The sequence below is a fragment of the Gasterosteus aculeatus genome, chromosome 2 (genome assembly GCF_964276395.1).
Source record: "Gasterosteus aculeatus chromosome 2, fGasAcu3.hap1.1, whole genome shotgun sequence".
NCBI classification, from domain to species: Eukaryota; Metazoa; Chordata; class Actinopteri; order Perciformes; family Gasterosteidae; genus Gasterosteus; species Gasterosteus aculeatus.
In genome coordinates this window covers 4,472,191-4,496,748 of record NC_135689.1, presented here as the reverse complement: position 1 = coordinate 4,496,748, position 24,558 = coordinate 4,472,191, and the positions used below count along the sequence as shown (strand labels likewise).

Below are 24,558 nucleotides of genomic sequence, written 5' to 3'. Positions count from 1 at the left end.
AAAACAGATGTGTAATGCGACAGAAAGGACGTAGAGAGGCAGCTGCAGCTGAGAGACACAGTCGCTAAAAGCTTAGCGGCATCTAGGAGGTAACAGGGAGCGAACCATGTGGTTTATTGCTGTCGTTTTGCATTGAAATATCTCTACATTTACCAATTAACTTTCTGTGACTGTAATCGTCTTAGGGGACGCAATCTTAGGGAGGATAACAAATTAGACTTTGTTCAGCAGTTCTCCGCTTTAAGATTTGCATGCAAATGGCAATTCGTTATTCCGGTCCACAGAGAGCAGAGTGGATGATGATCTGATGGAGCCTCGACATTTACTGTGCTCCTCGCTCATTTATATTTAAGACACTGCAGGGACGAATCTGCCCAACAGCCTCAGTGGGTATTCTGGGAGATTAAAAAGAGAAATGACTCCGTAGTTTCTCTGTAAACTACTCTAGTCTCCCTCCAATGAGCAGATTTATTCACACTAGCAGTTACAGCAGCTAGCACGCTAACAAGCTAATCGCTGGCCAGATGTACAATACAGTGAAACCGCCAGAATCTTACAACGATATAAATTCTTAGCGACGGCATCACTTACCCTCCTCTGACAGCTTGTTGTCTTTGGTCTCCTGCTCCATCTGTTGACACCAGCCCTCCATGCGCCCGGTTTCCGCCTGCAGCAGCTTCATGAACCAGTTACCGTCTCGGAGGCAAGCCGGCGGGCCGGGCTGACCGGCGTCCCCGTGGGAGCAGCAGTTCCCGCTCTCCAGGCTGGGATCTGGCGGCGGCAGCGAGGACGGGTCTAAAGCCGGGTCCAGGGTCACCTGGGGCGGGCTGGATATCCTGGACGGGGCGTGGGTGTGTTTGAGGGGCTGCTGCTCCATGGCTTTGTCCTGTCCGTTGGGGGCGTTGGCATCCGCGGTTTGACTGTTGGTGCAGTTGGCGGTGTTGTTTTCTGTGGCGTCCTGCGGCTCGGTCTCAGTGTTCTGTCTGGAGGCCATGCTGGTTTCCCGGCTGAGACTGTGGAGACGTGAACAAACATCAGCTTCTGACAAGACGGTCAAATCAACGCGACGATGGTGCCGCGTGCCAAACACGCTACGCAGAAGCAGTTTGGGGTGAGTCGAAAGGGACAAAAGGTCAGCCGAAAATACACTCCATCAAGGACGGTAAGAAGGAGGAAATGCGCAACAACTCAGGAATACAACATAAACCCTTAGCGGGCCGCTGCTTCAGAGATAATGAGCAGGAGGAAAGGAAGCAGGTCGTCCAAACAGCATCATTAGGGGGGAGTTACTGTGCACTGGAGACGTTTAGATGCTGCGTTTTCAGCTCACTAGTCAAAACAAGAGCAAAGGGACATCATTTAGAGGCCTGCGCTTCCTGCTGCTCGACCCGACAGCAGATTCACCAACCACGCGGGCCAAAGAAAGAAAGGCCACGTGAGCGTGTGCCGTCAAGCCGGTGAGGAGCTACTGTCCATTCAGAGGGACAGGAGGTCGAGGGCGGAGCCATAAGTATCTAATTATTGTGCGTCATTGAGGTTCCGACAGGCCATTGCAATCATGCATCATTTATGTTTCCTCCCTCATACTCTTCTTTCAACACCTTTGCAAGAGCATTGGTATGTTTACTGGCGCAATACCGCCACCAGCTGTTGATCTCGAGAACAGCGTGTAACCGGCAGCAGAAAAAAAGCCTTTTTAAAGACACTGCTTCATGGCGCCGGCGGGCTGAAATGGAATGAAACAGCAGCAGAGCGGTTTAGCGGGCACATCATATGGCCGCCAACTTTTCTATGTACAAAAGTAGTGGGTCTATAAGACCTATTACTTGCCTTCAGTTAGGATGCTCCGTCCATGACCAATTAGCTTAGCACCAACGTGGCAATATGTGCAGAAAATGTGACTTGAGTAAATGAGGAATAGAGAATGAAGAGTTTAAGACGACGCAGACAATTATTTCTCAATGCTCTTTTATATGATGATTCCATTAAGAGCCGGATTAGCACAGGCTAATTTACTCAACTAATATAGAATATTTCCCCGTTAGACATGTGAACCATCACATCATTCACTGCTCACATGCAGTGTGTGTGTGTGTGTGTGTGTGTTTACTTACGGCCTGCCGTTCTCCACCTGAACGCCAATGGACTGAAACTTCAGAGGTGCAGTCAGCGGTAGCGGTTCCTCTCTTAGGACGGGCAGAAGGCAATCCACCTGGACAAACCGCAATCAGAAAAACAGTCTTGAGTTTTGGTCTCCTTCAGGAATAATTGTATATAGATACAAAATAAAAACGTAGAAAATTCTTACCTGAATACCGATCGAAGACAGTTTCCTCTTGGTTGCAACGGGGACCGGATCTAGCGTGAAACCAATGCTCGGGGTGTCATTTTGGGACTGGGTAGAAGTGGAAGTGGTGGTCGTGGCGACAGTGGCGGTGGTGTGAGGGAGGTCCCGAGGGGCAGGAACAGGATGGACAGAGCCGGCAGCTGGCCCAGGGGCTGGGGCAGGGACCGGCACCGGTAGAGGTCGGCTCCCTTTAGCCAGACCGGCCGTGCGGATGCTACAGAGGCTGTCCGAGGAGTTGCTGCGTCCTGATTGGCTGTTGGCCTCACTGCCACGCTCCTGCTGGTCGATGTACACGTCTTGGGCCGACTCGGTGCTGCTCTGCACCGTCACGGAGATGAGGGGCTTGGAAGTGGTGCGGGGCGGGACCGGGGGAGGAGCCTTCCTATTGCTGACTGGGGGGAGATGGTGAACAGGATGAGAAAACCGCACACATCAGAGAGAAAGCACAAAACCATAAACACGGCCTATCTGCAAAAACAAACCTGCACTTTGACCTGATTGGTGCCTCTATCAGAGTGGACTTAAATCTACCTGGGCATTTCCTGTCAACCTGCTGGTGGTTGTGTTCCATTGAGGTCAGACGGTCTCCGGGGAGCTTCCTTTGCATAACACACCTTCACAGTGCTTTTGCTTGGGGGACTGATCGCCCAGACAACTCCTCTGCCTCCTCTGTTCAAATCCCTTTTAGACCAAACTGCTGAATGAACTGCGAAACTTTCAGGATTGTACATCTGAAGAACGGCGATCGGGCGATTTTCATTTTCGGTTGTGTGTTTCGGTGGACGCAGAGCAGCAGGCATATTCAAATATTTCGAAACATCACATCCACAGTTCAATTAAATAAGTGCGCTTCCTGTTTATAGTCGTAGTCTCTCCAGAGGAGGCGGTGGAACCAGCGTCGGATTCAAAACTACTTCAAAACCTTTTCATTTCCCGGTTAGAAGACTTGGTCCATAAGTCACAGCCGTGCTGCTGATGTAGAATGAGGAAAAACAAAAACAAGCGCAATGAATCGACAGACGAAATGAGGTTGACCACGGGGCTTCTCGGCTGATAATTACAATCATCGATTCGCAGGGAGCAGCTCTAAGTGGATGTTATGAATCGATAAAAAAAAAAAGCAGACTTAGAGGTGCAAATGGAGGTTGAAAACTCCACATTGCCTGTTCCAAAGAACCTGATCTGCTGAGTGCCGAACCATCTATTTCACCTTTGGAACGGAAGCCCGACGAAACCATTAAGCGTTTTATTCCTCTTCCTCGCTCGGTTCACTGGCTTTCCAAGGCCACTCTGTCGCTCATTCGCTTCTACTCTCAACTCGTTGTTCGTGTAGACTCTCTGCGTGTGCTTGTTGACTAGAGAAATCCATTTGGAACATAAACCCAGGACCAAATAAATGCTCAATTTAAAACCCACCAATTTATTTCTACAGAAACTGAAATGAGGCCAAAGACAATCTGAGTCAGGGACAAGGAAAAGAACCGCTGGCTGCTTCTGTCATCAGTCCAACTGCAGGGTGGTGCTGGATGTTGCAGCGTTGTACAGTACTCCGTGCCAAAAATTGAAGAGGTGTTGAGGCGGTTGAGTGGATACTATTTAAAAAGCTGCCCGGTTGGGTTTCTATCCAATTAAACCTTTAGCTTTCTCACACACACGATGTAGAAAGTAACGTCGGGCTCACCGGTTTGGATTAATAGCAAAGATTTAGTGTTTATTCCCGACGGTGGCGGTTTCAGTGTAACTTGCGGGCCAACACCCTGTAGTTGTGAGGGGGCTGCACTTCCATCAGCAACCAGTGACTCACAGCACCAGTAAGGCCCTCATTAAATCCCACCAAAGCACACAAACGTCGGCGAGGAACCCTCCGTGTGCGGTTCAGGAGTCGCTAGCAGCCCTGACCTCGTTTTCAGATAACATACCAAACCAACAATAGAGCATTTATTCCCTAAGAATGAGACACTTCTTGCAGTACTCATAGCACAGATGCATGACATTCCTAAAGTTGATTATCGTGACCAGCGACACACGCCTCTGTCCCAGTGACTGTGAGGCTGCATTACGCCTCCTACACACACACACACACACACACACACACACACACACACACACACACACACACACACACACACACACACACAGCTACGTAATGATAGATCCGTTTGATATCAAACATCCACACCTTACATTTTCACTCATCTCCACAAAAGCATGATTTATGATAATGACAGAAAACAGACTGAATGCCGTTTACAAACATCCAGCGCAGTGCAGATGATTCACATCCGGGGCAAAAGGTGGGCTCCATTTGGCTGCCCTAGTGCGACGTGTAATGGGATTCCTGGCTCAATATCTGGGCTCGGTACCAAGAAGTGATTGAGGGACGGACAGGGTCGACTGTGTTGACAACAGATGTTGTTCTGATACTTTTACCCGTCACATGAACGAAGCACTGCACTATTTTATTTGCGCTGAATAAATCAAAGTCAACATTGTTTTTTATTGTGGTGGACAACTGATCAATTACAGCTTCCTCTGGCTGTAGAAGGAAACGTGCCAGCTGAGATAAAAAATCCCCTTGCTTTACAACTTGAAGCAGGTGACAGTGAATCACGCTTATGTAATACTTCCTTTCGCTTTGAAAACAATTAGGATCAACCAGCACCCTGTCAACACTGCTGTGATCATTAAATGCAGACAGCCTCACTTGTGAAAGCAGCGCGGCGTCTCGCTCAGTGCGTGTACGGCTCCGTCAGCAGGTCCGTCTGCGAGCTATCAGATGACCACTAATGGGCTCTCCGTGGCAGGCCAACATTTGAGTGGAGGTGGTTGAGTATTCAACGCTGTTGTTCCTGGTCTCGATTACCGCTCAAGTCTTCTCGACTTATTCGCGAGCGGAGACGGCGCAGTTGAAGCTTAGCTTCCGATGGAGGGCCAGGCTCAAACACACAAAAAGGCAATTTCCAAACACATCCCTGCTAATAATATTGTGGCTTATTGTGGATTAACCTGTCGTAAACTCTGGGTATGAGCCAAGTATGATGAAAAGAAGCTCTGTACAAGATCAGCCGTCTTACTGATCCTGTGGCAGACTGAAAGATTAAACCAGGACACATGGCTGAGCATGACTTCTGATAAACACATTGAGCACACAAGTTCCACTATTCCGCTAAATACTGTGAATAAAAAAACAACAGAAAGATAGATTCCATGTGATAAATAGATCTATCTTGGCCTCAGCCCAAGAATTGCGTTAGCTTAGAAAACTATAACTGTGCCTCATGAATGGGCAAACTGCTGAAATTACAAATACACGCAAAGTACATTCTGCAAGTAACAACTTTGACAGCGTAACAAATCACTGTTAGCCTTACGAAGGAGAATTCCTCAAATAAAGCCAGTTAGTCACAGTCAAGATGCTTCTTGGCTTCTTATTCAAATGAGTCATCGTGAAAATCTAAATGACTTTATAGCATTTAGTTCTGAATCCACTAAAACTTTTCGTAACACATTTTTAAACAACGTTTTTAAGAACCACATATTAAATCTGTGCCACTTTCCACAATAGCTTTAGGCAGCAAATCAGTGGCCTAAGATGACAAACTTAACGACAGATGATGCGATCTGTTGAGACAGACAGACAGACAGGATGCCATTTAGCAGACAATGCAGACGTTCAGAGGGGGGGAAAAAACGCTGACACAACACGACGCGAGGGAGCTACAATACCACATAGCAAAAATAGGATCCGAAAACAAATGCATGCAATTTCATATAAAGTTATACCGTTTTACCTTCCACTGTGGCTGGTACTAAATGCAATATGTCTATAAATGGAAAAGAACACCTCGGCTTGAGAACAACCACTAAAGTCAAAACCCAAACGTTACTACTGGAGAGTTGGGTAGTGCATTCTCATCTGATGTATGGGCCGATATCTTTATCCTCCTTTAAGTCTTAGTCTGATTTGCCGAAGTCTTGGTTACAGCCTGATCAGCTGAGGAAAGGACACGTGGCGAGTGCCTCCGAGGTCAAACTACTCAGAGCGACGACAACCTGGGGGCTTTCTCGGGGTAGAGCAGTGTGCCTGAGCAACTGTTATTTCATTTTGCGATAATGCTCAAAAAAAGATCACAAATGTTTAATAGAAAGAGTGTATTCTTAACCAAGTGACATGGTACTTGCACAAATAACATAAGTTCAGCAAGAGGCCGAAATGATGCTTTAAAACTGAATCCTAACACTGTGCATATGAAGCAATCGTGTTAAAAATCATCAGATAAAACAACTAATTGGGAGTATTTATCAACAGCTAATAAACTCAATATATTACTTCAGCTGTATTGTTCTCAGTGGCTGCCAAAGCCATTACAGGTGAGAAATACATGTTGGATAAATCCGCCCTGTAATCAGAGCAGGTCATTGGTGCAGGAAACGGAGGCCTGGGCGACACGGTAACCACGTTGATTGAGAGCTCAACACAGATAATCAGGAAGCACTGTGCTGATGATCCTACTGTGGAGCTCCAGTTGCTTCGCCCATTCAGTCAAGAGATGACCTCATCGATGAGTGTGTAACACTGTGGAGGATGACTCACAGTCTATCCATGTTACACAGACACACAATGAACACACCTGGTTGCCACAAGGAAACATCAAAGCCAGCGTTTCTGATGATACCCAGCGGCCTGTCAGAAGAAAGTCAAGCTTTGAAAGACGATAATGACGAGACTAGTTAAAGTAAACACCCATTTCCCAACAGGATAAACTGCTTCCTTAAAACCAATTGTCAGTCAGCATGGACAAGAGACAACGTGCGTTGATGTTATTATGAGTGATCAAAAATACTATTGTGTGCACATCCTTCTATTGTCAGGTAGTCCTAACAAAAGCCCATTGAAGTGTTCCAACTGCAAAGCTGTACACAAAGCCGGAAGCTCATACATTATTGATTGTGTCCTCAGGTCTTAACACATGGAGGATAGCTAGTGAATAAAAATGGCTCATAGCTGTGGACCAAAAATACCCATTGCAGTACCGGCAGTTGAGACTAATAGGATTTAAACGGTAGGTTTCTAGACAATAAAACGTCTATGCACGTCTAAGTCTTTCAAACTGAAATTACAAAACACAGTGGAGTCAACTCGCTGGTATCTTCTATTTAAATCAGGAGATAAAACCCAATAGAGAGAAGTCCATTGTGACTGATACATTAAGCTAAACGCGATGCATTGATCCTCGATGCCTCTGAGCTCAGACCACGGTCACATGTTGAGCCCGCGGCAAGAGACACGTTTCGTTTAACGTCCTTTGACAGCTGATCTAAATCTAAAATACCCACTTTAAAATGAACTAAACGCTCCATCCGTCCGAGTCACGCGCCGTGATTTCTTAAGGTGAAGAATGGATTTCGTTTTCTTATTAAAATCTGTCACAGGTGCCATTACATTACAATTATTTGAACATCTCCATCTTGCTACGGTATTATCGCTCCTATTACACACGTTATTAGCCGACGTCAGCCACCCCCTATAACAAACGTGGGGGGGTTCGGTTAGCCTAAGTAGCCGGCCGGGTTCCGAGCGGTCCACACGCCTCAGCTACTGCTAGCTTGTGCTACTAGCCCGTTAACGCTCATTACGGGGGGAGATAGCACGGGGCATTTAACGTTGAGCAGCGTTAGCCGGAGGCGTCATATAGCGGCGATGGGAAAAAAAAGAGAGCCAACAAAGAGGACCCGCCACGGGGCGTTTTTTGCCTCGTTACCACCAACCTAACAACAGCGACCACATTAATGTCTGCCTGCTTGCTAACGACTCGCATTCGGGCTTTCATCCTCTTTCTTTATCCATGTTAGCTAGCTAACCTGCCACACCATCAGCGTTAGCTCGCGCTAGCTTGCCGTGGCTAGCGTACCGACAACAATTAAGATGTAAAACCAGTCAGTGGGGAAAATCGTCAATATCTTACTGTATGGCGGTAGACTCGTATTATCCTTTATTTCTGGTCATTCATGAAATGCAGACGCGATGAGGACGGGCTACGGGATCCTGCCGTAAGACACACAACGGCGCTGTGAAGAAAAGATTTGAAGTACACGCCCTTGACGACGAGGATTGGAGTCCACGTTTCCTCTGTAACTGTCCTCGGCCAGCCATTGGTCAATTCTGCTCCTCGATGTAATCGGAGATGGACGTGATTGGTTGAAGTCTCTGCGTGACGTCAATTTCGACTGTCCTCACGATAGGTGCGTTTCATTTTGGTCCCTGGCGCCGCGGGAAAGTTCTCTATAGCCTTGACGTAAAGCTCATACATATTCGATCCGCTGTGACCGCCCGACTGCTAAACAATGGGGCTCTATGTAAATTGAGGCGATTTCTCTTTGTCCCCCTTTTTGTAAAGGCGAGCACAATTAAAACCAGTCTATGATCGAAACGGTTCTTTCTGACGATCAAGACATAAACAAAAAGCTTCCGTGTCATACAAAATCAGATAAGACCATTACCCATAATATACAAGTACTGTACTCAAATAGTTCATATTACCAAACATTTTAACCATTGTTTTGCAAAGAACCAGTACACATGGCCAACATAACTAAAAAGCAAAGAACAAAAAAGAACATAACATAAAAGGACTAAATCCAATGTAATAAGCTTTTGGGATGCATTTAGACATGTGAAGCGTTATTATATTGCACTGGGATGAGTTGGTATTTCTAATATACAGTAGGTACCCCAAACAGAGTATCCATGCTATTTGTTTTTATGGTTGTATTGGTCATCTTTAATATGATTATGATGACACTAAATATAAACAATTATTCATATTAATTTAGATAAATGCCAGACCATATCATTCAGTCAAAAACAAAAAGCAATAAATACAAGTTGAGGGGGGTAGCTCAATTAAATCTGGTTAAAATATTGAGGTAAGTCTGTTAAATGTCTTTAAAACCCAGACAAATAAAAATATGATTGATTGCATACTGTAACATTTGTTTGACAGGTGACATCATTCCCTTCAACAGACACTAAAACAGTATTTTATGTCATTTATAATATAGTGATCCAAAGCAAACAATTACTATTTGAAAATGATGGATGGTTGAACCCCTATTTCCTAGATTAAACACATACTGAAAAACCATACACAGATATTGTGCAGAGCCTTAATAAATATGATAACATGAAAATGTCTCTTTATTGTTTTTACACTGCATCCCTTTAGCTATGTGAATATTTTGACGGAATCTTTTACTGATAGAGAAGCACCTTGTAACCAAAAATTATTACTTAGACTGAAATGTAATTGTAATTGCAGAAAAACACGTTCTGCTACTCTACATCCCACGTATATTGTATCATGTTTTCCAGAACTTCCTCTAAAGCCAGAGATGACCACCAACATATAATACTAATCTAATACACCAACTGGATCCTGGTTCGGAAATAACTGACAGTGTAGCCTGAAGTTTACAATACTGGATATATTGAGCTCTTTGTGTTTTCTATTCACAAGAACGTATCTTTTAAATTTGGGCTTATTAATCCTCAGAAAAAATGTGCATTTTACTATCATGAAGCAGACTAAATAAATGTGGATTATCTTTTTTTTTTAATCAAAGACTGTCCTCAGCTGCTGTGTCCCACCTTGTCCTCGCTGGTACTCACGCGTGTTGGAGCTGTAACTGTAGCCTGCACCAGTGTGCGGCGGCGACTCGGAGTCCACGGAGGCCGTGTCCTCGTCCTGGGAGCAGCCCGCCTGGATGGCGCGCAGGTAGCTGTGGCTGCGCGACCGGAAGCACGTGGGAGCAGGCAGATCCAGAGCCTCCACGGCCTGCGACTCCCCCTGACAGTATGGCAGCGAGTGCCCGCAGCCCTGCCCGTATACCTGAAAGAACGTGTGCAGACTCACACGCTGAGGGCAGAGGGCAGACTGAGAAACGTGCAATCAAAAGCATCAAAAAGTAGAAGTAACAATTACACAGTGAAATTGACCCGGTGTCGGACATGAAGGACATTACAGTACTAGATTGTTAATATTGATGCAACCCTGGAACTCATCAGCTATCGGTCTGTGAAAGGTAAGCCTCTGGAGGCAGGCTGTGGTTTTAGGGATCAGGCGTTGCCAGCAGACATCCCGGCCTAGACTTCCGTTTCTATATATCGACGCGTAAAACTAGGTTTACAAAGTTTACAAACTAATTTTAATCCAATAAAATGCAATATTATTGTCAGACAAACAGCCGGCGGGTTCCTGTGATGCATTTCAGCCAAAGTGTTCTTTTGGCTCGCCACTGGCACGGTTGATCTGCGCGCAGACCATGAGCAACCAGTACGCCTCAGATACCAACATTTTGTGCCACTGCCTGATAATTTGGTATTGAACGCAAAGTCTGTTTATGGAGATTGTTGAGGAAGGAGAGAACAATCTGACCTCTGTTTAAGCTGTGAAATATTTGATCATTTAACCTCTTTGGGCCTTAAACAGTTATTTAAACCAAATGATCTGAGAAAATTAGAGGGGAAGTGTCTCTTTTGTCATCAGAAACACGACACGGGGCTCAAACTCCAACAATACTATTTTTGTCAGGCCTGACAAGACTAATCTTATGTAATACAATCTTCTAACAATTAACAATGTAGATGTTTACCAATACATTGTTGTTTATAAGGTTCACATATATTTGAGAAGTAAATACCAACTATAGCTGAATGTTTTAGTTAAGTACAAATACCTCGAGAACTTTTGGAATGCTTGTATTTAACTTTCGTAAATGTACTTAGTTACCTCTGTCTTGTCTCTCAAGACGCATCTCCCCTTTGAATATCAGCAGTTATTGTTTGGGGGTGTGCCGGCCTCTTTGCTTTTCAGTATAACGCTAACACAAGTACGACTGCATTGTGCATTGTGGTGTAGAGACAGCACAAATGTTTTTTCAGCTTCTTAAAATAGCTTTCTTCCAGTATGTCTTTGCTGCATGGATTCGTCATTGCATTGTGGGAATAAGCGACGACAGCCGGCTGCATCTGAAATGTTTGATCAAGTGGCAAGAAAAGAAGTAGAAACAGCCAGTAAAAGTATTTTTATGTTTGGCATGTTTTTAGTAGCAAATGTGAACAAGTTGTGGGTGGTCCATAAACACGATGATTAACTCCTCATATTCAACTCCCAAGAAATGTTCTCTCCCCGGATTAAATGCATTGTATTCTTGTAAAAGATCGAAAATCTCAGTGATAATCAGTGATCATCTTGATGATTGTTTGATTGATGTAAAAACCTGTCATGCACAGGTGGAGATGTAAAAAAAGAAGATCTGGTGTGTGATGTCTGCATCCCACTCTAATCCTGCTGATGAAAACATACAACAAGTTCCCTCATGTCTACGCTGACGCACATGTCCCACTCTGACATTCTGCAAACACTCTCAAGCATCTCACGTATCCCACCAGATTAGTTGGTAGAATGTCTCAACTGACATAACATTCACTTAAATATTCTCTTGCGGCAGATTAGAAATTGGTGTGTGAATGTATTTTTTGCTCATTCACTGACTGTTTTCTAATTCGCTGATGTCAGAGATCTAACATTTGACAGAAGGGTATAAATATGTCCGGTTATTGCTACCCAACAACGCCACACACAAAAAGTGACAACCGCACATTTGATGAGACATGAGACATACCTGCGTGGCCGAGCCTCTGCCCAGCGTGCCGGAGCATCGGCTGAAGTCACTGTTCCTGTAGCGTGGAGGGGGCTCCAGGGGGCTCACCAGGCAGTCCAAGTTATCCAGGCTCCGATTAGTCGACAGCTCCTTCAAGCACGGCAGCGAGCTGCGGAAGTCAATGTAATTATCAGCTCTCAGAAGTCGCAGACCGGAATAAGGGAGGGCTGTGTCTAATTGATGACATCCAGGAGAAACTTTAAATCACACTCCCAACAGTTACCCTGGGTGTTTTTTGAATGAAATACTACTGGGATGTGCGGATAGTGATATGTGCTCGGGTTTAAAAAAATGCAGCGCAGAGGAAACAATGATTCATGAGTAAAACTGATGAATATGAAATCGGCTTTATGACTGATCCTGGGAGTGCAACGTTTCCTCTGCTGCGGCCCCTTTGTGCACCTGGTGTTAGTGAGAATGTGTGTGTGCATAAGCAGCAGGGTGTGGCTGAGTGATTTCCATGGGAACTTTGCATGTTATGACATCAGGGCTTGAGGAAGCAGGCAAGAGTAGAGTACCAACACACCGCTCGGGGGACCTGCGGGGTAAGTGATGGAACAAGGGGGGCCGAGGGCAGAAGCACTGGGAAAGGTTAGCCAAAAAACGAGGTGGAGGGTAGTGGGTAGTAGGGCAAGTGAGGGTGGGTGGAGGGGCCACACTGCCTGCCTGTGGGTGACACTGACCTCAGATGCTGCATAGAGCATGCACTCTGTAGTGGAGACCACAGATAATCCTCCTGCATGAGAGCGTAGCAGCGAGGCCTGTCCGTGTGGATGGAGGGGTAGAACACATGGCAAAATTTCATCTCCCACTGCATTTGTACAAGGTGATCCTGCTTGCTTGTTATTTCTTGCCTCCCTCCATTGATACACATCTCTACCACCACGGATAGCTATCACAAGGTACTTGTGGCAGGATGCTGCCACCTGCTGACTTCCTTTGGGGACATGCAAAGAACTTTCACAACAAACAAACCCTTCAGTGCCCATTTCTATTTCTAATGAATGTACGGTAAAAGAGCACACACACACGCACACACACGCACAACTACGGTAAAGCAATGCGTGTGATAATCATCATCTGGATATGATGGCTTCGATGCTCTCCGTCGCGGGACTCACTTGCGTTGGGGGGGAGGTGGCTGCTGCTCGCTCAGTGAGTGCTGGGTGGCCCTCAGGTAGCTCTGGCGTCGGGCGGTGGCTTTGGGGGAAGGTTTGGGGCTTCCCTCTGAGTCCTCACTGTCCTCTAAGTCCCCCATAGCTTTAACATAGCTGCCGCTGCGCATCCTCCGACAGGGGATCTCAGTTCCTCTGGGCCGGCCGTGACCCAGAGTTCCTGCCCAGTCCCCCAGTGGGACCTGGAAGAACACACATACTGTTGGCTCTCTCAGGTGTGACCTTTGGACTCTTTATGTATTTCATGCTTTGTCTCTTTTTCTTTAAATACATATTGACAGTTTGATTCCAGAGATGTGTCAGTTGTGTGTAATTTCTTATCCCCTAATGATGAATAACTAGTAATTGATCATAAAAAACTGTTCAATAAAATAAAAAAAACACAGAGAAATTATATAAAGATCCATGCAAACTTACAAAGAATGATGCTGAATATAAATACTCACTGGCCCTCCTACCTGAAGGAACTGTTGAGCCATGTCTTGGTGGCATGACTTGGATTTAAGTAAGGTCCTGTTAACTGTAGCAGAGCCCTTCTGCAGCACTTGTCTGGCCTGGCTGAGGGTGAGAGTGGACCAGGAACCTCTCTTCACCAGTAGATCGTCCTTGCTGCCCCTGATTCTTCCCTCCTCCTCCTTGGATACTACCTGTGTCGCCTGGCATGCCAGAAACTTGAGGTCACTGCTGCTTTTCGAGGTCTTGAGAGTATGTGCAGAAATGGTGTGGTAGCCCTGTGGGATGTGCCTGGGACCGGCCTGGCTGTCTGACACCGCTCTGCCGAGAGACATCATGCTCAGAGGGTTGCGGTAACCTACGGCGATGGTGCCGGCTGTAGTGGTGTCGGTGTCTAGGGTGTCGTCTGAGCTCCAGAGGCCGAGCGCATTGGGCCTCTGTCTCTGCTTTGTCCCCTCGGTTTTAGCCCTGTCTTTACTCTTGCTCCTGCGCGTCGGTCTGCCGCCGTCCTCACCGGCACCCGCGGCGCCGCCGGCCGTTCCTCCAGCCGAGCGCCCGTTCACGTTGCCTTTGATCGCAGAGTTTTCCAGGGACTGCGACTTGGCGAACAGCTTCTGCACCGAGTGCATCAGGTGGCGTATGCGTCCGGGGCTCTCGCTGCGTTGCTTCGACATGCGCCCCCTGTGAAACTGCAGCGTGCTGAAGCCGTCGCGCTGCAGGGGCAGGTGCCTCTCGAGCTGATCCAAAAGGTTGGAGGGTAACCGATTCATCTTGGCTGCTGCTGCTGCGGAGGAGGAGATAGTGGCTGATCCACTGGTGATCATCGGAGCGCCAGTTAGTCCCAGGCCCAAGCCCATGCCCATAGACAAGGAGTTGGACAGTGCAGCACCTGCTCTGCCGCCCTGCCCAACTCCGCCAGCAGCGGCAGCCATGCAGGCCTGCGAGCAGTCCACCTGCTCAGCCTGGGAGCTGTAGTGCAGACGAGGGAAGGTGCTGCTGTTGGACATCTGGCTGAAAGGCAGCAGGCAGTCAGGGTTCAGGCTGGTGGGGCTGGTGGGAGAGCACAGGTGGAGGTGGGGGTCCAGGGTGCCGTAGTGGTTTATGGTGGGGGTCAACAGAAAGGCGCCGTGAGGGTCAGAGGTCAAAGGACACAGCGGCTTCTGTGGGCATCTGGCCGATTCACAGGAGTCAGACATGTGGCGACTGCGGTTGGCCCCGAAGCCTTTCATGGTGGCTGAGCTGTCGTCCTTAGAACATGTCTCCAATCAGCACGGGTCTACGGAGCGGAGGGGCTCATCCTGCAGTGGGAAAAGACACAGGAACCATCTGTTTAACGTGCAAACTCTGGTTGAGACAGAACTTCCAATCCAATGCGATAGCTCTGTGGATCTATTTAAAAACAAAATACTACTTTTAAAATTGCCACACTTTGAAGTTGTTATCTCTAATTGAACCGTTTTTATTCTACTTTATTGGATGACTTCCCGAGGAATGTTTAAAAAAAGACCAGCCGGTTTGTCCCTTTTTAGCGATTACAGTTAACAGCGCATAACAGTTAAAACAGCCATTTGCGAACAACACAAACTCTCAGAGGGGGAGTTCTACACTTTAATACTTAAAGCTAATGAAACATTAAAGTCAGGGCACATTTAGAAATGCTTTTCTCAGTGGGTTCTTGAAATATCAGTATGGTAATTGAGCTGAAACTGCTTTTTAGACCGTCTCTGCTGTGTGGTGCATTTCTTAACGGCCAGTTAAAGTGGAGAAGTGTAGTAAGTTCCCATCTCAGCTGCTTCACACAGAAAACCACCAGGTGGAGCAGCAGAGCACCAAGAACACGGTTTGGGTTTCAAGCAAAAACACACACATACACATTGTATTGGCTTAAATTACATTTCCAATTGACTATGTATAGTTTTAACAAATCATGTACACGTGCAGTAAAACAATTCCACTCCATGGTAAGAAATATAATTTGATATTAAAAGCAAACCAGGAACATTACACAGGATGAATAATTGTCTCCATCACGACCACACGTTGAGACGAGATGAAATTCAAAAGACTAATGGACAAAACCAAAGATTATTCTCAGTGGAAAAGAGTTTCATACATGAACTGTTCCACCACAGCACGAGACCAGACAACCACAGACAACCACGGGCCCGACATGCAGCACCACAGCGACTCTGCACACAGTGCATTGGGGAGCAATTTAGTGACTCACGTATTTAAATGAGCTTCGTATTTAAGGGGCACTATTTCTTTCAAAGCAGGAAACAAACACTCATTTCAATCCGTTTTTTTGCTTTTTTGCCAGCCTCTTGAACGGTGGAATAAACTGTGCTCCCTTTCCTTTATAGCCACGGGGAACAATACATCTCCCCCAATGCCCTCTAAAAATGTAGCACTTCTGGTGCAGGAGCAAATATTTTATCGAGGTATTTACATTGGCATCGAGATACGAGCAGAGATGAATAAAAGTGGAATTCAATCTGAATAAACCTGGCTTAACTGCCCTGCTGTTATTTACTAACTATGAATATTTCATTTCATATCAGAGGTTTTGAAAATAGCTGCCACGGTCATATCTCACCACTCAAGCTAAATCTCTCCAATGCGACCACTACAATTGTTTATTTTGGTCATCCTCAGTATAAGATATATCTCTGCCATGAAGACCAACCGACGGAGGCGAATGTCTGTAGGCGCCCGTGTCCTCTCCTTCCCTCACAGGCTTGTGCTCGAACGATCGCTATGAACAGACAGTCATATTACATCAGGGTTGTGAAAAGTCATCATTCACACGGCAGAAATCCATGCTGCATTAAATTCCCTCCAACAGATGCTGTCTGTATCACCGTGGAGTGACTCACTGATCAGTCAATGGTAAGAGCCCTCTGCCGCAGCGAGCATGAAATCCAGCCCGGGAGCTCTATGCAGAATCTTTAACTGCACACGTTGGGTTGCTTCTTTACGTGTGTCTCTCTCTCTCTCTCTCTCTCTCTGACCTCCCGCACAGAGAGCAGCCGCTTATCTGAGTCAGAGCTCCTGGACCGCGGCTGCGTTTCTCTACACCGGCGCAGCCTGCTGTAATTCGTCCCAGCCGAGGGGTGGAAGCGGGGGCCGACCTGCAGCCCCCACGTGTTGGCGTCCCGTAGGCGCCACTGCTGACAAACTGACAACACACCTACACGCGCTGACACACGCACACAAACGCGCTGAGCCCGCCCACCACCCCTCGCGCCACACCGCGATGGGAGACTGAGCGACGTTGGCGGTCGGTGCGGTTCTGTCACAGGTGCGGCGCCATGATGGCGGCTTATGTGATGTGGAAAGGGATCTTGCAGTTTTTGGTGTATTCGGTGTATTTTGGTGTAAGGTGATCTACGGAAGACGGCAATCAGCGTCAAACACTGCAGAGAGGGAGGTTTAAACCAACCGTGCGTGTTTATGTGGCACATTACTGAACATCTCTTACTTGCACACATGATTCCACATATTGAGATGTAAAACCTCATGAAGTGACAAGTAGCCTCCCATCAAAGGCCCAAATGATCCCCTCAAAACGCCGCTCACACAGCAACACAAACTGAGCGGTGGAGGCCGTACAGCAGACGTTCTGTGGGGTAAAAAGAAGCCGTTTTGGTGATGGTTGTCTCGTGGCTTTGAAGAACGCATACAGGAAACATACATGCATATTTTTAACTTATTTTTGTAGTCAAAGTCGGTCAAACCTTCGGTATAAAAAGATGCTGTTGCATGATTCTTGAAAATGCTTTTTATGTGTCTCTGACTTCTGGTTTTCATTTCAGTTTCTCTGTCCTCAAACTGTCGGACAATTAGAGCGGCATCTTTAAAAACTGTAACATAGAGAGAATGTCTATTACCAATTGTCAATAATACTGTCAAAACACCCCTTTTTAAAATTTTAAATTGAAGATGCAGTGTTTGATTCAGATCACAAAAATAATTGACATTTTATCAATATTGGGGTCTTACAGTTGAGTAGTCCTATACATTATTGTACTTGCTCTTACTGTATAATGCGTACATGCACTGTCTGAGATCTGGAACTCTTGAATTGGCTCCAATAAAACGTGAAAAAACAAATCCAGATGAACAACAACCAAGCCCAGATGTTATTAAGACAGCAGCTTTGAATCATCCTGTTTGAGACTTTCTAAGGATGTTGCAGTTATGTAATGTTGTTTCTGGAGATTGCTCTGACAGGAGAAAAAAGCTGATGGGGGTGAACAAGGTGCGTGGCCTCCTTTAAGGTATGCAAGGTATGCACAAAATATTCAGCTGTCACAGTACAGATGTTTTCAACTGCAACTAATAGGAACGTGATGGACAAGCCTGGCCGCTTGTTTCTGGACAAGGATTTGAAACTAGGAATTATTTTCCGTCTTTCTTTCTATCAGAGGGCAATTTTCAGTACAATGAACACGTTTGTCATTTTATTGGATGAAAACGCTACATTCTGCTGAAAAATAAAACAGCTGAAGTCAATTGAATACATGCCAAGGAGCATGAATCCATTACCAAAACGCAGTAATTTAATTTCAAGATCATTGTGATCCACAACCGTGAAATTGTCTTGACAACATTCATTTCCACAACACACAATGAGCAATTTCAACATTTTGTTCTGCGATATAAAACCCGTCAGTCAATGATCCAGCTGTTCATTTCGGGTCTTTTACGTGTCTGAAAAAAAGTGGTTGCTAACCGCTAAATGAGACCACAAAACGTTTATCACACCAAATGGCCCCAAAGCCTCGTCGTGCGGACTCGCGCGAGTTTGTTCACAGCATAACAGAAGCTTTTTACGTTGGCAGATTGCCTTCACTCTTCGAAATTCAAAAAAGAGCTTTTTATTTCTAAAGATTGCTGAAAAAAAACAACATAACTATAAAATGTCTGTCTGTCACAGCGTATTCTGTGAAGTTTGGCCTACAAACATATTTCGTCCCTGCGGCACTCTCAGTGTCTCCATTCAAGCACCACGTTCATTAAGTCAAGACGAAGGGAGGAAGAATCTATTTCAGGCTTATTTTTAGACCCCGAAGGGTTGAAGTCTAACAAATGGGGAGAGAACTTTGAACATAAACGTACTTTGACGAAACAAACATCCTCCCAGGGCCGGGGAAATCTCTGCTGCTTTGTCAAAAAAAACAACCCAAAAAACGCCATCAACGGTCCGTCGGGAGGTGATGTCACGCGGTCCGTCGCTGAAATGAAGCCCCTGTTGGATCTGCACGAGGCCCGCTAAACAAGCTCGACCAAGAGTCGCCGGCCCGCCGAGCCGCCGAGCGGGCCCGTAATGAATGTCTCCTGTAGCCGCGCAGCTCCCCTCGCGCCTCGGGTGATGAGCAGAGGGGAGGGGAGGGCCGCAGAAGCAAGGAGAGGGGTATTGATCGGGTCTCGCTCCTTGTTCTGATGGTGAATATACAGCTGCCGGGTATTGGCTTTTGCAGTCTCCTTCAATGATCACCTTGTTTTCTCCCCCTCACATTGCTTCCATTTCATCGACTCTTTTCCAGCCAAACGTCACACGGAAGTCAACTACAATTACAACGCTGGCCCGCAGGAACCTGCAGCTTTTGATGTCGCTTCATCCCTTCCAACAACATGGAGGCTTATTTCACATTTATCTAATAAAACGTTGCAGTGACAATGTATCTTCCTCCCTCCGAGCTACTACGAGTAAAATGTCCGGTTTTACAGCATCTTCGCTGTAGATGAGCCAACGCCATCCGCTATCCCCACTGAACTGGTGAGAATCTGCAAATAGCACGTTTCAGTCACAAAGTTATGTCATCAGGGCTTCCTGTGGATACAGCAAGTGTTGTTCTCTGCTGCGCGGGGAAAGCAAGCCTCATTTCTGTGGACAGACGGGCCGATCACCTCAAAGACGTGTTGTTTTTCCATTCACGTCTTAATAATACAAAGTTATTATTATTTTGTGATTGCCGTTTCTAGAATTAGCTTTTTACTCCCCCCACCGATTGTCCAGAAGCCTTTTAATGACGGATCACATAATGCATCTCGAGGTATACGTCACCTGCGCCCAATCAACACTTTTTGGCATTTTGGTAAATGCGCGTCTCTGTTTTTATGCCTTGGAGTGGAACAACCACTCTCATATCTGCCTGTTAAATATAACTGGCTCTGTACCCTCTCGGTTGAATGCACTTACTGTAAGTTGCTTTGGATTAAAGTGTCAGCTAAATGAAAAATGTAAAATCTAAGCATGAAGAAAACTTAGCTTAGTTTAGTTCATCACAAAGGCTGGAAACAGCCGACCTGGTTCTGTGCAAAGGCAACAAAACACACATGACAGCACCTCTAAAACTCACTAACATGTTATATCACGCTTATCCAGTTCAAAATCTGTTGCTTATACTTTGCCTCGGACCAGTCACATAATGTTACTCCCTTTCGACAGAACCATGCTAGCTGTTTAGAGTATTTGTGCTAAGCTAAGCTAGCAGTTGCATATCGGAGGTTCATTTTTGTCACACACTTCTGAATCTCCGAAAACAAATGAGCCGATTTCTCAAAATGTCTACTTGTCATATCAATATTTGTCCAAAATGGCATCGCACTACTGTGAAATCGTCCCAATTGACATGTATTGTGAGGTCAGAGTGATACAATCTAATCAGTTCATCGTCGAGTGGATGTTTGTGCCAAAGGAATTTGCTGAAGGCGTTCCTGAGATATCACGTTGTGGAGATCAGAGCGGACGGTTCATCGGAAAAAAAACCCCAAAAGGACTTGTCGATGTCCGTGCCTCCATACATGTCATCCGCTATCAACAGATATAGATACAAACTTTGGCCGATGCATATATAACTATTAGACAGTCATTTTAAATTTGATTTGATCTAAAGACCAGATTAACGGATAATGTGTGATACACGTCCTGCATTCTAAATCAAGTAAAAGTAAAGAAGCATCAGCAACAAAATGTAACTAAATTAGCAAAAGTAAAATTTGTCATTTTGCAAAACGCCCCGACCAGTGTTACATACAATAGATCAATATATCACAATACAATATTATAGGTACTGACGATCTCATCCAGAGAACTGTGGGAACTTCGTCGGTGGCCTTACGAAATCTGAAAGCATCTTTTTCTTTTCAGATAGTTGCACACGAGGGATGTTACTCTCAGACGCCTGCTGAAATATTCAGAGCTAGGAGCATTTGGCGTTCGTAGGATTCTCATCAGCGCTTTGCCCATTAAAGCGATCCCGACGCACGGCTCGCCCTCCTCCACCACTGCACGCGCTCAAGTGTAATTAGACAGAGAGGTTTGCACATTTCCCTCGGGCAAATGACCATTTACTGCGGGCTACTGCTGCTGGTTCCCTTCTGCATGTTTGCATCTGGTAACATCTTGTGCCGGCACTCCGGCACTGCCGGACCACAGAGATGCACTTCAGTGACTCTGCCAGACTGACTGCGTGGTAACAGCTCAACGTTCATGGGCTGAGTAGGAAAGCAGGCCGTAATCCTTGCGTTGTTTTTTTTGCAAAGCCAGGCAGTGACGTGAGTGTAGAGATGTTTAAGTCAGTCTTCGTAAAAAAGTGCGGCGGCGGCGTAAGCTGCAGGCCGGGTGATGAGAACTGTGAACTTCCCTGGCTGATGAAATGACTTTGACGCTACGAAAACCAGACACAACGCATGCAGCCAATAAGCGGCTTGCTATAACGCGCAAACCTCCGCGGCCGTGTGTCGTGGTGTCATGCCCTGTCGACGCGTGCAGTGTCTCCAGGGGAGTTATTGCATGCTATCGGTTAGTATCCTCCACCAGGGCTCGTACAGAACACTGTCAAAGCTTTAATAATCCCCGGGGGCCTCGGGTTTAGAGGAAACGCTTCAGTCTACACTGCAAACAGGAGAAAAACAAAGCAGGCTGCATGTGGCCGGGCCAGAGGAAGCGGCACAGTCCTTTTGTTTGAGTTTTCTGCTGTCTGGCAACATGCTTTGGATATATCACATCTTAAAGGAAGAGTGTGTGACATGTAAGGGGGTAAATTGACAGCAAAGGAATATAAAATGCAGAGCTGGTGTCTAAATCGGTTGATAATCACCTGAAAATAACAGTTGTAGTTCTTTTGTTGGCAGCTACAACTGCTACTGCACGTGCAATCAAACATTCGTGAGTAAAAAGACAACAATGTAAACTAGAATGAAAGAATGAAACCTATTTCGATCGTCCACCGCCGCTTTGTTTACACAGGCGCAGATGATGGAAGCTTCTCTGCTGGCTGAGACGAAGCCGCCAGGAGGACAGAAGACGGGAGGAACGTCTGAAACCGACTGTTCTTTATTCTTTATCGACGCCACTCGGAGGGGTCATTTCATTAAAACATCTTACATTTATTCAGAGAGATATTCGTTTTGGATGACTTTGTAGCTGAAATGCGTAAACACAACTGCTGCTGTGTTTTGATATATTTAAAGTGAGTGGCTGTGTGGAGCAGTAGTTAGTTGGTTGCAATCTGCAACAAACCACTAGATGCCACTAAATGTTACATGCAGGGCGTTTATCAGCCCTTCTCTTTCTAACCCATGTTCACACTGGGGGGGTAAATGTTTGCATGCTGGATTAGATATATCCGTTTGATTGTGCGTGACTTAATCCGGTCAATGCTGACCCGAGACTCAATATGCAGCAGGACAGCAGCTTTAATCTTAATCTCACTGAGGACACACACAGTACAATAATGCTCTGCCGCTTTTGTCCACTCAGTTCGGCATTATTTTCTTAGAGGATTCCTTCTGACAATTAATATAACTAATCTGGACGACAATCTACAAAAATGTGCCCTGAAATTGAGCCACTGTGTGGACATGAAGAGCGACATACTGCTGCATTACCATGAACCACAGCAGCCTCAGCTACATCATATTCTAGCCTCTGGGTCTCACATTAAACGGATTTCTGAGAGATGACTATCTCTCAGTCCCCCGTAAATCCCATGGGACACGAGATCAGGGCAGCCACACGGCGAGCTTTACCTCGCTGCTCACACTGGCCCCTGCACTCAAAACAAAATAAAAATCAATATGCAGCTTTGCTCTGGTGAAGGGATGGGAGCATCCAGGTGGAGCGTAGAGAGGAGCAGGTTAGCAGGTCCTCACAGGGTGATACGCCGAAGGCAGCGCTCTCATTCGGCCCTTAACTTAATCATACGCTTGCTTTCTATAATGATACATACATGAGAAAAGTAAATAGGTGAACTCCTAAGCTTTTTAGTCATTCCCTTACCTTGACCAAAAGAGACAAAAGAGGCACAACAATTATTCATCAAGTTCCTGCAACGATGAAATCTGCTGATCTCCCCTGGGGTCATTTTAGCGTCGAGTAAATGCATGTGACCCGTGAACGATCCCCAGCTACATTTTCATCACAACTCACCTTTCAGTTTTCCATCTCCGAACGACAATTGTGGTCCGCATCAGATTACTGTCACATGCTCAGTGGCATTTCACGTGTTACATCAGTGGTTCCCAAACTGAGCAGGGGAACTACGGGGGGAGCGCAACTTCGTCACCAACCCACACAGACACACACACACACACCCACACACGCAGACACACACACACACACACACGCAGGCACACAGACACACACACACACACCCACACACGCAGACACACACACACACACACGCAGGCACACAGACACACACACACACACACACACACGCAGGCACACAGACACACACACACCCACACACACGCAGGCACACACACACACACACCCACACACGCAGGCACACAGACACACACACACACACAGGCCGCTGAAACCATACAAAATACGATTACAGATACAATTGTGCAGAGTCACTTTGTAGAAGCTGCCAAACAACAAAGAAACTGAATTGGTAAAGTGAGGTAATATTTACTTTTTTTTTAGGAAGAAAAACAAATATTTTTAGTTTCCCATCTGCAGCAGCGGGGGGGGGTCTTTGTTATAATAGAAAAGTTCCCTAAGCATCATACGCATTCAAACCATATTTTTGTTTCTGCCTCTTTTTCAGCAGCTGCGAGAGCAGGCTGGTGATACTGGAAGACCACGAGGTCTATGGGGCTTCAGATGGATGGGGGGGCAGCGGTCACCGCAGGGCAAGTCGACACTGCCAGCTGGACGGGGACAGTTTTTGGGGGCGAGAGCGAGACACAACGTGCGCGGCGGCCTCAGCACGTGCCTTTCCTGTTAGACACACGCCCGGCCTTCTGCATCTTTAAAGACGCTGCGGCGATGCGTGGAAATGGAAGACGGACGCTCTGAGGTCCGTGCTGTTCATGTGATGAAGGAAATAAGGGGCAAGAAATAGGAAAATACTGATCAACTTATCAATGTGATGAGGTGCAGATCTGAACATCTGGTTACCTGGCTCTGGCTCTCCAGCTGGTCTGTGATCGCACGTGCGCTCGACACCAAAGGGACGCGGAGCGTAGCGGTGCCTGGATCAGACCTGAGACCGGGAGTGATGGGCGGCGTTCCTCGACTGTGGCGTCGTCTCGCAACTGAGATGGGCGGCTGGGCCTCACAAAGCGGGCCAAGTGGAAATAGAACGTTTTTTTTTAACATTACTTGGTTCTTTTCTAGTGGAAGGAACGGCGCTCATTATCAAATCCACAGAAATGTTTCCAAGGTCGCGTTGTGTTTCTGGAAGCGTGGCAGATTTCCATGGATAGACGCAGCACTCGGTAACAGCAGGAGAAGGAGCCAGCGAATGTGTCACACACTGGGATTATAGTACAGTACGGCATCTGCATATTTTACTTCCCCGGTGGAGAAGGGCAGAGCTGTATCACTGTGAAAGAAAA

At 46.3% G+C, this 24,558-nt stretch overlaps 1 protein-coding gene across 7 annotated transcripts in view; it reads right to left on the bottom strand.

Moving 5' to 3' along the window:
* Positions 1-24,558, bottom strand: part of dlgap4a (discs, large (Drosophila) homolog-associated protein 4a) — a 58,736-nt gene that overhangs the window by 3,354 nt on the left and 30,824 nt on the right. For 3 of the 7 annotated variants that reach the window (XM_078087009.1, XM_078087006.1, XM_078087016.1), the window contains exons 2-9: positions 13,692-14,996; positions 13,192-13,427; positions 12,754-12,831; positions 12,032-12,179; positions 10,017-10,263; positions 2,309-2,739; positions 2,115-2,212; positions 592-1,013 (exon numbers count right to left, since the gene is read on the bottom strand). In XM_078087009.1, the coding sequence (XP_077943135.1) occupies positions 592-1,013; positions 2,115-2,212; positions 2,309-2,739; positions 10,017-10,263; positions 12,032-12,179; positions 12,754-12,831; positions 13,192-13,427; positions 13,692-14,927 (2,896 nt within the window). In that variant the 5' untranslated portion in view covers positions 14,928-14,996. The remainder of the gene's footprint in view (positions 1-591; positions 1,014-2,114; positions 2,213-2,308; positions 2,740-10,016; positions 10,264-12,031; positions 12,180-12,753; positions 12,832-13,191; positions 13,428-13,691; positions 14,997-24,558) is intronic. The other 4 variants (XM_078087026.1, XM_078087028.1, XM_040194231.2 and 1 more) reach the window with 3 other exon arrangements.